Source organism: Neofelis nebulosa, chromosome 15 (assembly GCF_028018385.1).
Source record: "Neofelis nebulosa isolate mNeoNeb1 chromosome 15, mNeoNeb1.pri, whole genome shotgun sequence".
Lineage (NCBI taxonomy): Eukaryota > Metazoa > Chordata > Mammalia > Carnivora > Felidae > Neofelis > Neofelis nebulosa.
Window position 1 is genome coordinate 72436694 of NC_080796.1, and position 14359 is coordinate 72451052.

The 14359-nt window shown below is 43.0% G+C and overlaps 1 protein-coding gene across 1 annotated transcript; it reads left to right on the forward strand.

Moving 5' to 3' along the window:
* Positions 1–10971: 10971 nt before the first annotated feature.
* LOC131496395 (olfactory receptor 10K2-like) lies at positions 10972–12481 on the forward strand. Its single transcript, XM_058701922.1, has one exon. It carries the CDS (start codon positions 11455–11457, stop codon positions 12397–12399), a length of 945 nt encoding a protein of 314 aa, XP_058557905.1. The 5' UTR covers positions 10972–11454; the 3' UTR covers positions 12400–12481.
* Positions 12482–14359: the final 1878 nt, after the last annotated feature.

A 14359-nucleotide genomic window follows, 5' to 3' on the forward strand; every position in this document is an offset into this window, starting at 1 on the left:
TGAAATTGAGGCCTGAAAAATAAGTAAAAACTAAGGAAGTGAAGAGTGGCAGCGAGTGTTTTGGGCAGGTGCACAGACTCAGAGAAGGATTGTATAGCTTAGATGAGTACATTTATGTGTTCCGTGTGCCAGAAATAGACCTCCAAGGTGACAGACCGAGGTGACAAAAATAAGGCAGAAACGGAATCCTATTAGGAAGGACTTTGCAGATTAAATTAAGGCAGCCATATTGAACCCAATTATATGAACAAATGGGGTTTATCCAAAGGTTGCTTGACTTAACATACTTTACATTTCAAAATGACGACATTCATACCAAAAAAGGACCAACAGAATGGTAGATTTATTGATTAAATTAGATAGGTATACAGAACAGATAGGAGTAGATACAGGATATAAATTGTATATATGTAATTTTTTGTGTTTGTCAAGGCAATTCTATATATAATTTATTTTTTTTAATTTTTTTTAACGTTTATTTATTTTTGAGACAGAGAGAGACAGAGCATGAACGGGGGAGGGGCAGAGAGAGAGGGAGACAGAATCAGAAGCAGGCTCCAGGCTCTGAGCCATCAGCGCAGAGCCCGACGCGGGGCTCGAACTCACGGACCGCGAGATCGTGACCCGGGCTGAAGTCGGACGCTTAACCGACTGAGCCACCCAGGCGCCCCTATAATTTATTTTAAAATATGATTTGCATATTTATGATATAATTGGATAGATGCAGAAAAATTCAATAACATTTAACACGCAATTATAAATAAAAATATATAAAACTAAAAACAGACTTTCTTAATCTGATAGAGTATGTTTAAAAATTGGTAGCAAATTTCATTTTTAATGATGAAAGAGGAGGAAATGTGCCTTTGATTTCACAAATAAAACAACAATGTCCACTCTCTCTACTTCTATTCAATACTGTACTAGAGGTCTTTCCTAGTGGAAGGGAAACAAAATAATAGTAGTTTGAAATGAAGAAATTAAAGTGTGCGTCGAAAATATTCTTAGGAACATAGAAATTACATAAGAATATACAGATGAAAATGAGAATTAATAAATGAACCTATTTACAAGGTTACCTGCTACCAAGTCAATCATACAAAAAAATAATAATTGTATTTCTCTGAATCAGCGGAAAAGAAAACCCCTATGTCTAGGAATATGAAATACAGAAATGCAAAAGAACAAAAAGTGGAAGCAATCGTTAAAAAGCACTGGTCTAGAAGACTTACATTTCCAACGAACAAACCTGTGTAATAATGTTGCAGTGATAAAGATAGTCTAACGCTGGTGCAAAAACACATGCCTTGAACAATGGAAGAGAAAAGATCACTCAGAAATAAGCCAATATCTATATAATCATCCCATGATGGCAAGGGTGATATGGCAAAAGTTCAAGTGCATCCTCTCATATCTGGAATGAAAGATGATCTTTGCAAAAAATAGTGCAGGAGCGGTGGATAGCCGCAGAAAAAGAGAATCTAACTGTGTCGCGTATCGTACACAAAGTCAATTCCACATGCGTATTAGAAGTAAGTGTTTAAGGTTAAGAGGTCCATTTTCTAGAATATTTAAAAATATATTTATGATCTTGTGGGTGGGAGAGGGTGAACGGGATGAGCGAAAGGGGTGAAGCGGGGTGAGAGGTATGGCAGGGTCAAGAGAGACAGGAAGCGGGCAGGGATGTTCCCTTTTGTCGTCCCTCACTCCCAGGCCCTGAATAGGTAGTTGAGTGTGAACTGCACAGGGCGAGGGTCTGGACAGTCTTAGTCCAGACTCGTGACCCAGGTGGGCTGAGGCGAAGAAAATACAGTTCCGCTTTTCATTTAGGCTCCAACTCTGAGGTTTTAGGTGTGATATGGTCGCATCGTTTTAAAGACCTTCTTCCATTCTGCTTAGATGTCCAGTAATTAATTATGGCTTTGTTAATATGATCAGTACCTCCATGTTGGAAACCACAGGGCTCATGTGTTTCATGTCTTGTGAATAACATGATGCTTAGTTATTTTCATCGTCTCTTGAGTGACCCAGTGTAAACTTTGGTGCTTAATTCTGAAACCAAACTTAATACATATATGTGGCCTCAGTGTATACATTTCTGTGCCCTCCTTTCAAATGAGTCCTTAATGACTCCCTCTCGCCAATTCACTTTATTAATGTGTTATTATTTTACTCTTGCCCTAATTTCTTATATGTTAATATAGCTATGCCTGCCTGAATAGCACATACTTAAGTCATCTCAACTCCATCCGGGAATGTGACAAGGTCTTATAATTTAAGATCTTTGGGTTATAAATAAAAAGTAATCCAACTCAAACTAATATTAATGAAAAATAAACCTATTGGCTCAGGTAAGTTGAAAAGCCCGGTGTCGCAATGCTTTCGAGCACAGGCTGGTGCAGAGTTCTAGAAGGTTGTCCTCAAACTGTCTTCAAGATGTGTCTCAGAGCTCTGCTTCTTCAGACGTGGCTTCATTTTTAGCCTAAACTCAAGTCTCCCGACACCTCCAGCTCATAGTTCCCCACAAGAACTTTAAAATGAAGCAAATGAATGAAAGTAAGGCCAAAATTTGAAAAACTAAAGGTAGTAACAGTGGCCATTAAAATATCTTGTCTGGAGAAATGTCTATTCAGGTCCTTGACCCATTTTTTAATGAAGTTATTTGGCTTTTGGTGTTTTGCTTTTGAGTTGTAGCAGTTCTTTAGGCATTTTGATTAATCGCTTATCAGATACATTGTTTGCAAAAATTTTCTCCTAGTCTGTAAATCGCCCTTTGGTGCTATGGATTGTTTCTTTGCTGTGCAGAAGCTTTTTAGTTTGATATATCTGATTTTTGTTTTTGCTGCTTGTGCTTTTGGTGTCATACCCAAAAAATTATTGCCAAGATCAATACCAAGATAATATTCTCCCCATTTTCTTTGAGAAGTTTAGAGTTTCAGGTTTTATGTTTACGTTTTGAATCCATTTTGAGTTGGTCAATGTGTGTGGTGTTACATATGGGTTCAATTTCATTCTTTCATATATAGATAGCCAGTTTTTCTCAACACCATTTTTTTTAACGTTTATTTATTTTTGAGACAGAGAGAGACAGAGCATGAACAGGGGAGGGGCAGAGAGAGAGGGAGACACAGAATCGGAAGCAGGCTCCAGGCTCTGAGCCATCAGCCCAGAGCCCGACGCGGGGCTCGAACTCACAGACCGCGAGATGGTGACCTGAGCCGAAGTCGGACGCTCAACCGACTGAGCCACCCAGGCGCCCCTCAACACCATTTTTTAAAGTTTATTTATTTATTTGGAGGAGGGGGCAGAGAAAGGAGAGAAATAATCCCAAGCAGGCTAGGCACCATCAGTGTGGAGCCCAACATGAGGCTCAAACCCATGAACCGTGAAATCATGACCTGAGCCAAAGTTAAGAGTTAGATGCTTAACCGACTGAGCCACCCAGGGGCCCCTCCTAACACCATTTTTTGAAGAGACTATCCTTTTCCCATTTTGAAGATACACAAAAAATTCAATAGGTGTATGAAAAATTGCTCAACATTACTAATCATCAGGGAAATGCAAATTAAAAGCATGATGAGATATCACCTCACACCTAAACTAAATGTCTAAAAGAATGAATTTTACCAAAAAGACAAAAGATAAGTATTGGCAAGGATGTGGAGAAAAAGGAAGGAACTCTGGTACACTGTTGGCAAGATGTTACTTGGTATAGCCATTGCAAAAAGCAGAATAGAGGTTCCTCAAAAAATTAAAAACAGAGCAATCCTATGGTCCAGCAATCCCGCTTCTGAGTATTTATCCAAAGGAATCAAACTCCGGATATCAAAGAGATACTGCCCTCCCATATGCATTGCAGCACTATTCATAAGAATCAAGATATGAAAACTAAAGGTCCACGTGGAAGGAGGAATGGATAAAGCAAATATAGCATATATGTACAATGGAATATTATTCAGCCTTAAAAAGGAAGGAAATCCTGTCATTTGCAACAACCCAGATGGGCCTAGAGGACATTATGGTAAGCGAAATCAACCAGTCACGGAAGGACGAATGCCGTATAATTTCCTTATAAGGGAGCCTAAAGTAGTCAAACTCATAGAAGAGAGTAGAGAACGAACGGATGCTAGCCAGGGGCAAGGGGGAGGAGGAAAAGCGGAGATGTTGCCCAAAGGGTACAAAAGTTCAGTTATGCAAGATGAGTTCTGGACGTCTACCAAGCCACACAGTGCTACAACTCACAATACTATATTGATACTTAAAGCTGGCTCAGAGGCTAGACCTTATGTTAGCTGTTTTTACCACGAAATGATGATGACGACGACGACGACGATAATAATAGTGACGGGAGGAAATTCGGGAGCTGAAGGTCTACCGCCTTGGTGGTGGTGATGGTTTCACGGATGGGTACTTATCCCCAAAGTCATTGAGGTGTCCACATTAAATATATACAGCTTTTCACATGTCAATAATACGTTGATAAAGTAGTTTCTTCAAAGTCATGGAAATGTACACTAAGGCATCGATAACCAAAAAAGTTCAGCATTCAAATTCAGAGATACTGAATTCCACTTTTCTTACTTCCTACTTCTTCCTGGGCATTATTTCTTATTCCCAGCTATTTCTTGCCCTCCCTGTTGTCCTCCGTATCCTTATTTCCTCGTCTACTGGATAGTCAATGGGTCCTGCTCTGTGCCGTGTCATTGTTTGGGGTTTCCAACATCCATCCACATGTGGTTGGAAAGTGAGGCTGAACTCACCCTCATTCCCAGCATGACCACAAGGCTGCGGGAAACCAGAGATTTGGGAGATCAGAAAATACTTCTAGGTATGTTTGTGTAAACAGAGAAGTCGTTGTGTCATTGGGGTAGCACTTTCTGTGACCATCGGTTCACCCAACACTCAGCACATATTGCTTCAATATCCCCTACGTACAACAGTGCGCTATATCAGTTTCTGGGTTATGGAGGAGAGAGGCAGGAAATAGGAACGTGGTTGGAGGGGTGAAACGCATCTCCTCTCAGCTCACTCCCACCAGGGCCTTCACTATAAAAAGCAACATTGCTCAATCCACCCTCTCAGCCTGACAGGGAAAGACTTCCCTAATTTTAAGTACAAAAGCACATTTTAGGCAAAACAAACATGTTTTATAATGTACCTGTCATCATGGATTCTCTGCATAAATTTCCCTTTTGCCCTTTCAGTAATGTGTAAAATGAAGAAACCAACTTAAAATTAGTCAAATTTTCTAAAATGCTGCATGCTGCATCTGTGAGTGGCCGGGAGCCTCCTGTTCCCCAAGCCCTAATGCCTGGCCCCAATTTTGAGCAATTTGGCATTTAGTGACTGGCCTCTATTTTCCACAATCAACTCATCCGTTAATTGAACCCAGTGCAACGTCGCCATGACAACGACTCTGGCGTCAGGAGACCCAGTGAAGAGCAACCCGCTGCCAATAAATACAATGAAAGAGCCAACTCTTCAGTGGCCACCGTTCGATGTGGGTGTGGACTTTGGTCAAGTGGCACAAATGGAGGGAGGAAACTGGTTACATTTGGTCGGGGTCTAAGTCGCCAGACCATCTTCCCATCCCTGCCCCTGAGTAGAGATCAGTAGCCTCGGCCCCATTTTGACCTTTCCTCTTTCTCCACTTCACTTGGGTTCTGTCGCTGGCAGGCTCTGTGCCTCTCTTCCTCTGAGGAAGAGGGAAGGCAGATGGGAGCCCATCAACGAATAACAGACATCCTCTTGGACAGAACACCCATCACACTGAGAAACCGGACAATGGACAGGAAGTGAGAGTAAGTGGGACCCATGGTTTTACATCTTAGGTAAGACACAGAGAAGGGCGATGGGCCCACGCTAGTGCAGTGCCAATAGAAACAGTCACTGTTGCAAGGAAGGATGTGAACTCCAAATAATGCTAACCAGGATGATTCAAGCCTTAAAATGAATTTCTGTAAAGCTATGCATGTACATTTTATAGATGTTCTAAATCGACTGACTCACTGGTGTTCCTAGATTTACACAGACACTGTCTCGGTGGTGATTTAATTCAGTAGGGCACTCAACAATATTTTAATCACACAATCTCTGTTCTTTACAGCAGGAACACTTAACAGGAGATCTACCCTCTTCATAAATGTTACAAAGTCAGAGCCAGTCAGAAACACGGACCACAGCACAAGTTCCTGGAGACCAGGTGGGTCAGGAACAGAACACGGAACTAACTCCTATACACACAGATACACAAAGAGCAAGTTAGTACCTACATAATAAGCATGTTGAGGAGGCTTCATAACACTGTGAGAATCACATTCTGAAAGGCAAAAGACCTCTCTTCTGCTGCTAACACAGCCACTCAGGTGCCTTCTGGTCTTGGGGACTTCGCAGCATTCTCTGAAGCTCGATTCCTTCATCTCTCAGATGAGACGGCTGGTAGGGAGCTTCAAGATCCCCAGGGACTATGACATTTATGACTCTGACTTTCTGCAGATGCTCCTGGGTAAGAGACAGGGTTAATGCAGCATATCTTTCCCTCTCCCGTGAAGGGAAACCATCTTTAGCTATTAAATCTTTTCTGATGCCGGCGGAGTGGGCCAGGCAGTTATCAAAGTCATGGTCTCAAAACCATCTGCCCCATTTTGATTCTAAACGATAATTACAGAATAAATATCTGCATAATACTTAGCCACTGCAACAGTATTTTCTTGCTCAGTTTGGAGAAACCTTGAAAGGTAAGTTGGCTGATTGTCAGAGTGAACCCCATACAAAGATGAGTAAATTGATTCAGACACATCAAAGTCTCAAAGCTAATATATGGTGGGGTCAGGACTAGAGCCCACAGCAAAAGGGTAACAGAAATCCTGTCTTTAAGTACCTTCATATGGAAGGAGGGTGACACAATACTGCTCTCCTGTTCTCACCAGCCCATGTGCGGGTGCACACACATACACACACACACGCACACATGTGCAATACCCCTACGCCAATCAGCAGATCTATAGCCTAGTGTTAGTTCTACTGGCTGTGTGAACTTGAGAGGTTTCCTCAAACTCTTTGCTTATCATTTATAATGGAGATGTTAAAAGTAATATCTACTCATGGGTTCCTTATGAATACCAAATAAGACAGCGTATATTTATATTATATATAAAACACTATTTGCACTCTAGAAGATGGGGAACATGTAAATGTTAGTTCATATTATATCGCTAAAAGATGGCTCTGAATTTTAGTTGATAAACTATTACCCAAATTATGTTCTATTTTTTTCTGCCTGGAAATGTGAGAAGGAATACTGTTGACTAATGATTGGGATGACGGTCCACCAAGGAACTAACTGAAGTAGACTTTGGGTGGGGTTCATTTGTGACCCCATGGTGAAATTTATGGTACAGAAACAGAAGAAAGGCAGTGTCTCTTGCTTCACAGACCTGTATACACATATGCATTTCCTTTGGAAACAGGAAGTCTGCATCTGTTTATACAACAGAACGGCACACGTTTGTTCAAAAATTCTAAAGGGCCAGTCAACATTAAGGGAAACATTCAGCTCAGTCACAGTGTTTACATGAGTAATGCCAGTAATGCCCATATTTTTATCAAAATGCTTACAGGTGATATTCAAATACAGTTTGTTCTTCAAAGCCTTCCAGAAATTGTTTTTTCCTCACTATTTTCAGGACATTTTGCTTGTACGTCTTTCATAATGTTTATGATGATCTGTCTTGTAATATGCCTGCTGTGTGATTCTCTCTTCCCAGAGAAAGGAACATGACTTCATTCATGTTTACATTAAAAAATATTTTTTTTAATGTTTATTTATTTTTGAGAGAGAGTGAGCAGGAGAGGGGCAGAGAGAGATGGAGACAGAGTCAGAAACAGGCTCCAGGCTCTGAGCTGTCAGCACAGAGCCCGGTGCTGGGTTCAAACTCGTGAACCGTGAGATCATGACCTGAGCCGAAGTCGGACGCTTAACTGACTGAGCCACCCAGGTGCGCCCCACATTCATATTTACATCTGCAGTGCTTAGGACATAATAGAAATCATGACATCATAAAACATGAGAATTATGGAACAATGTATTCCAGTCTTTAGGAGCTCAATAAATTGTTGACTTTAATACCTAGATACACAGTCATCTAAAAACGCGTATAAGATGTGCATTATTGATAATCATAAAACATCCATAAGGAGAAATTCCTGAGTTTATATTCATATGTGACAAAGATTAACTACAATTTATCTTCTAAGCTGGTCTCATACTGCCCCCCAACAAAATAGAAAATTTAGGAAACCTCCTTTGCTTTCTACTAGGCGTAAATAACCCGCATGGATGACTCTGGCTACAGAGCACCCAGACGCCGAAGGGCTGGCATCATCCTTCAAGGTCTAGCCCTGGCTTCCTCCAGCACAGGGCAGGACTGTGTAGAAAACCAAATTACCTTGGGGCGCCTGGGTGGCGCAGTCGGTTAAGCGTCTGACTTCAGCCAGGTCATGATCTCGCGGTCCGTGAGTTCGAGCCCCGCGTCAGGCTCTGGGCTGATGGCTCGGAGCCTGGAGCCTGTTTCCGATTCTGTGTCTCCCTCTCTCTCTGCCCCTCCCCCGTTCATGCTCTGTCTCTCTCTGTCCCAAAAATAAATAAAAAACGTTGAAAAAAAAATTAAAAAAAAAAAGAAAACCAAATTACCTTCAGTCAGGCTTGGGGAACCTCAGGGGAATGATAATCCCTCTTTAATCGTCCCTCCCTTGGAAAGTATAGAAAAAGCAATGTCACCAACTTGCCATGAGTTAAATGCTCATGATCTCACTGATGAAAATATTTCTGGTCCCAACCCCCATCAAACAACCCTAAAGTAATGAAAGGGAAGTATTTGTTGAGCATTCTTATCTACTAAATTAGACCCTTTCATACACATAATTTCAATGAATGTTCACTGCAGCCCTGGGAGGCAGGAATCGCTTTTCTCACCGTACATGTGAGAAAATGAGACTTAGAGAATTTAAGATCTTGCCACTAGAATATGCCAGAGTCAGGATTAAAGTCCACAGCTGTTTAAGTTCCAAACACACTTTATTCCTACATTACTCAACTTTACATGTGCTTATAAGAGATCATACCCATGGAAATTCATTAGTAGCCCTGAGAATCGGGGATCCTGCAATTAGATAAGAGTATATTAGTAATAAATAAACCTTCTAATCAATAAGAACCCTTGTGTCAGGCATCGAACAAAGAACCAGGGGAATACGGTAGAGGAAGAGAAGGTCTGATGGGGGGGGGGGGGAAGGGTTACTATGGAAACAGGAAACTTCAGGGCAGGTCGGAAAACTGTGCTTCCTTGAACTATTTGTACATCTGGACAAAAATGATAGAAACTCATGATACTTCTCCAAGAATGCTGTAGTTCAACATTTCTGTTACAGATATAAAGAAACCCAGAAATAAGCACAAAAAATATTCTTTTCCAAGGATGTACAAAAGATTTGTCCCCTCGGTGCTTTCAGTCACAGGGGCATATCTGTCATTTCAATCACTACATCATTTTATAATAATCTCTTCTTCTGCAAACGTCTCACCCTGAACCATGAGGTCTTGGACTGGATCTCATTCATATGTGTGTCCCTGACACACAGCATCTGGTCATAATCACATTGCTTAACACTTGTTGTATAGCACCTGAAATTCTTGATTTGGGAGTTCTTGGGTAAGGTAGGGTACACTGCCATTAATCTTTATCATTAGTATTAGCTAAGATAATAATTTTGAATGATATGCTTAAGTGGGATAAACACAAGTCTACCTTATAATTCCCCTCCCATTTATTAACATTCCAGTATGCTCTAGAGAGTAACAAATGTCCAAGGGATTGGGAATACATAGAATTCGAATGATGCTCTCTTCAGTACTATATTCCTATTGTAAACTGAGATTTCTCTTTTTGGCTTGAAAGATAAAACTTAGCTCCTGTAGCACAGAAATCCTTAGGCATTATTGGTCTTGTACAATCCTCATGCCCAGAGTGAAAGAATGGTGAGGATTCTTACTCTGCAAGTTCTAGGAAGGAAGGCTTTCTGACATCATGAGGTAAGTAACAACATGTCAAGTGAACTTTTTAATTTGTATGACTAGGAATTATTGAGAAGCTGTTAGGTACCTAATACAGTTCTAGATACTGAGGAGAATTCAGGTGAAAATACATGCAATTTACATCATCCCCTCAAGGGTACAAAATCCAACGGAAAAGAGAGATGAGAAAAATGCAATACAATATTTCGAAAGTAAGTAAACAACAAATCAGATTGGCAATTAATGTCTTATATGAATTCTGAGACAGAAACATCTCCTTTATGGGGAGAGATCAAGAAAGTTCGTGATTTGGCTGGGGCTTCAGAGTAATGGTAAAACATTTCTAAATTTAAAAAATGGATAACAAGTTAATATCAGCAAGGAATAGAGGCAGAGAAGACGCAACACGTCTGTACGATAGTGAGGCATCACATACAGAACCATAGATGATCACAAAAACATTTTGGTTTCCAAAACAAGGGGTTGGAGTACAAAGCCATGAGTAAAATTTTGAGGAGGGGAGCAACATGATACCATTTATATTTCAGAAGTTGTACTGGGCATCAGGGGCAAGACAGACCGGAGAGATGTGGGGTGGGATGGGAAGGATGGGCTCAATGGGGTATCTGTAGGCATTAAGAGAAGTGATGGAAATGGACAAGAGTCCCGAGGAAGATGGCCGTTCTCTCTGCAGGAGGAAGGACTCTGAGGTGGGCATTGGAGGATGCAGAGGTATATTCCATCCTGGAAAACTTGTTCCAGATTGGAGAACAGAATGAAGGCTTGGAAGCAAGAGTCCGAGTAATCAGAGTACAAGAAGGTGGAGGCAATGACCACCAGAGAGTGTGGCCAACGGGGGGCGGGGAGAATGCAGGTGCAGGTCGTGGGGAGGTGGGAGCTAAATGTCAAAGTGTAAAGAGAATGCTAAGGGGAAGATGCTGAGAGTCATAGACAAATTCACCTCTCCGTGCAGTGTGTTCAGATGATTCACTCTGCAACTGACAGTATGGGTGGGACAGGGTGGGGACAAGCAAGCCAATGGCAAGGTCTGTGGGATAAACAGAGCGCGGAGTTACGAATGTGCATAATAGCCACAACCTGCAAGAGAAGACGGAGGGAGAGCTGGGTCTGAGAAATGTCAACAATGGTTTGCCTATGCTGTTAGGATGACTCTGGACACTCACCTGGTTGCCCACGTGGCTGATTTTAGGCACCTTTTTGTCTTAAAATTAAACCGCATGGAGGGGGAATCATGAATTTAGAGCACGGATCTTAACACCTGCTCTGTCGTGGCCAATTTCTTGTGATTCTACTTGTTTTCAGAGGTCTCTCTTGACACTATCTCCGCCTCTCTTGGATTGTCTCTGAATGATGTACCTTCCATGGAGCGGGGCAACGGGACCCTGGTGACAGAGTTCGTCTTCCTCGGCTTCTCTTCTCTGGCCGGGCTGCAGCGGCTGCTCTTTGTTGCCTTCCTGCCCCTCTACCTGTTCACTCTGGGCACCAATGCCATCATCGTTTCCACCATCGTGCTAGACAGAGCCCTTCACGCCCCCATGTACTTCTTCCTCGCTGTCCTCTCCTGCTCTGAGACCTGCTACACCTTCGTCATCGTACCCAAGATGCTGGTTGACCTCCTGGCCCAGAAGAAGACCATCTCCTTCCTGGGCTGTGCCATCCAGATGTTCACCTTCCTCTTCCTCGGCTGCTCTCACTCCTTCCTGCTGGCGGCCATGGGGTATGACCGCTACGTGGCCATCTGTAACCCTCTGCGCTACACGGAGCTCATGGGACACGGGGTGTGTGTGGGACTCGTGGCTGCTGCCTGTGCCTGTGGCTTTACTATTGCACAGATTATCACCTCCGTGGTATTCCACCTGCCCTTCCATGCCTCCAACCAGCTCCATCATTTCTTCTGTGACATCGCCCCTGTCCTCACGGTGGCATCTCATCATACCTACCTGAGTCAGATTGTCATCATCATGCTCTGTGCACTGGTCCTGGTTATCCCCCTGTCACTGATTTTGGTGTCCTATATTCACATCATCTCTGCCATACTCCAGTTTCCTTCCACATTGGGCAAGTACAAAGCCTTCTCCACCTGTGCATCCCACCTCATTGTTGTCACCATCCATTATGGCTGTGCCTCCTTTATCTACTTACGGCTCAAGTCCAACTACTCCTCAAGCCGAGATGCTCTCATATCAGTCTCCTACACCATCCTGACTCCCTTGTTCAATCCGCTGATTTACAGCTTGAGAAATAAGGAGTTCAAGTCAGCTCTTCGTAGAGCTGCGGGAAAAACCATTTCCCTGCCACGATGTTAACCGAGCTCCTGCTCTTCCCAAGCCATTAAAGCACAAGGCATACCAGGAAAAATTCCCAGAGCAGAAATGATTGAGCAAGTGAGCACAGTTTTCAAGAGCAGAGATCATTTCCTTCATTTCCAAGTATAAAATTCAGAAAAACACATCTTCTTGCTGTGATCACATTAAGTATTGCTCACTGAAGTTTTTTCAGCTGAGGGAAAAATAATAGATGGCGATTATAGGGAAACTTGGGTGTGTCCAGAACTCTAGGCTATGGCAAATACTGTCATTCAGTCTCAGCCAGATGAGAAGCCGACCTGAAAAATACTGCGTAGCCCTGGTTCTCTGTTTCAGGGACACGGAAGTTCCTGTTTCCATATTTCTCCCTTTCTGGGTATTTCCTGAATTTCGGTTTTTCAATATCGGCAGACCACAATGTTTCAATGAGGTAATGTTTGCACAATGAGCGGGACCATGTTCAGTGCCTAAGATGCATCCAACTAAAGTTCAAGCAAGAAAATTCTGCAAGAAGTGATCTGTTTCTGTGTTTCTGATGTATTATGGGAGCTGACTTTTTTCTAATTTTCTATGCACTGACACAAGCGTAAACTTGGTTAATATCTCTTGAAGATACCGTCAGAAGCATGGGTTAAAGAGAACACCTAAAATGTCACAGCGTGGCCAACAAAAGGAGGCTAAGCTTCAACCTTTTTCACTAACTCTTCGGCAAATAGAAATCCCTGTGTAACGAGCAAACAGTTCCTGTTCTCCCTGAAGCTCAGGAGTCTGCATGTGCAATGGAGACCAGAACTTGCCTGGGACATTTTGGTTTTCTCTCCTTCCTGCAGGAGTGAGAGCAAACCGGGCTCTCGGCTCTGGGCAGAAAGCTGCCTTCTGGCTGTAGGTGTTGAGATGCACCTGTCAATAAAGGTCTTCTAACTGAGTTATCTGTTTCCGCATTTCTCCTTTTCCTTCCACCAGATGCTCATCCATGACATATCCCTGCCTGGGCTTGAAGCAGGAGGGAGGGGACCCGGAAGTCTCATTTGCAGTTCCCGGTTTGTTGCGGGATGGTGAGCTTGCCCGCAGGGCTGTTAAGTCAACTTCACTTCTTCCATTTCTTGAGGGTGGGGCCTGAAAAGCCCAGAGACTAAAGCGAAGTTCATTTCTTTGGCCATCAGGGTCTCTCTCCCTTGGGTCTGCTGTGCAGCCAAGGCCCAGCCTATCAAGTGACTCGCGAAAAGGAAATAAACTGGTAACCCCCAGGAGTCAGCTTCGTGCATTAATTGTTCAAACCTGCAGGGTGCGCTGCTGTTTCAAGGTTGTTACTCGGTGTGCACTTGGGGCAGCCCAGAGGTCACGCGGTAGGATCTGTACTTCGTAGATAAGAAACCAGCTGTCGGAGAATTAAAACGTCTTGCCCCCTGGTGAGTAGGGCCAATGCTGAGCCCCCATCATCTGCCTCCTTTAATGGCTGGCCTTCAGTGCTCTCACGTGACCCCTGGCGAAGAAGGACCTTTTTAATTAGTGGACGGTAAAATGCGTTGTATTCGTCTTTGGCAGCAGCAGACGACACCATGTGGCGTAAGACGACCTCTCACTGATGGGATAAATGGCCTGCACATCACACTGTGTGGCGAATCCCCTTCCTAAAACGGAAGGGGATTTGAGTATTGGTGGGGGGTGGGGGCGTGGCATAAGAAAACCTCCCCTGCTTTCCTCTGGTCTTGTCCAAGACTCGTGGACACTGAAACTTGGAGTCAGATAGCAGAACCCTGATAAGTGGGTAGAAAGGTCACGTGTGTCAGAATGACTCTTTTCCTGGGATAATTTGCTAGCACATTATCCCTATATAATCCTATATAATTTTTCGTCCTTACTCTTTTTTTATGTGACCAGAGAATTCATTTGACCTTGGGCCTGACCTCATGGGTTAGAACTGAACATCCTGCTCTCCTTCCTCCTCTTTCACACATAT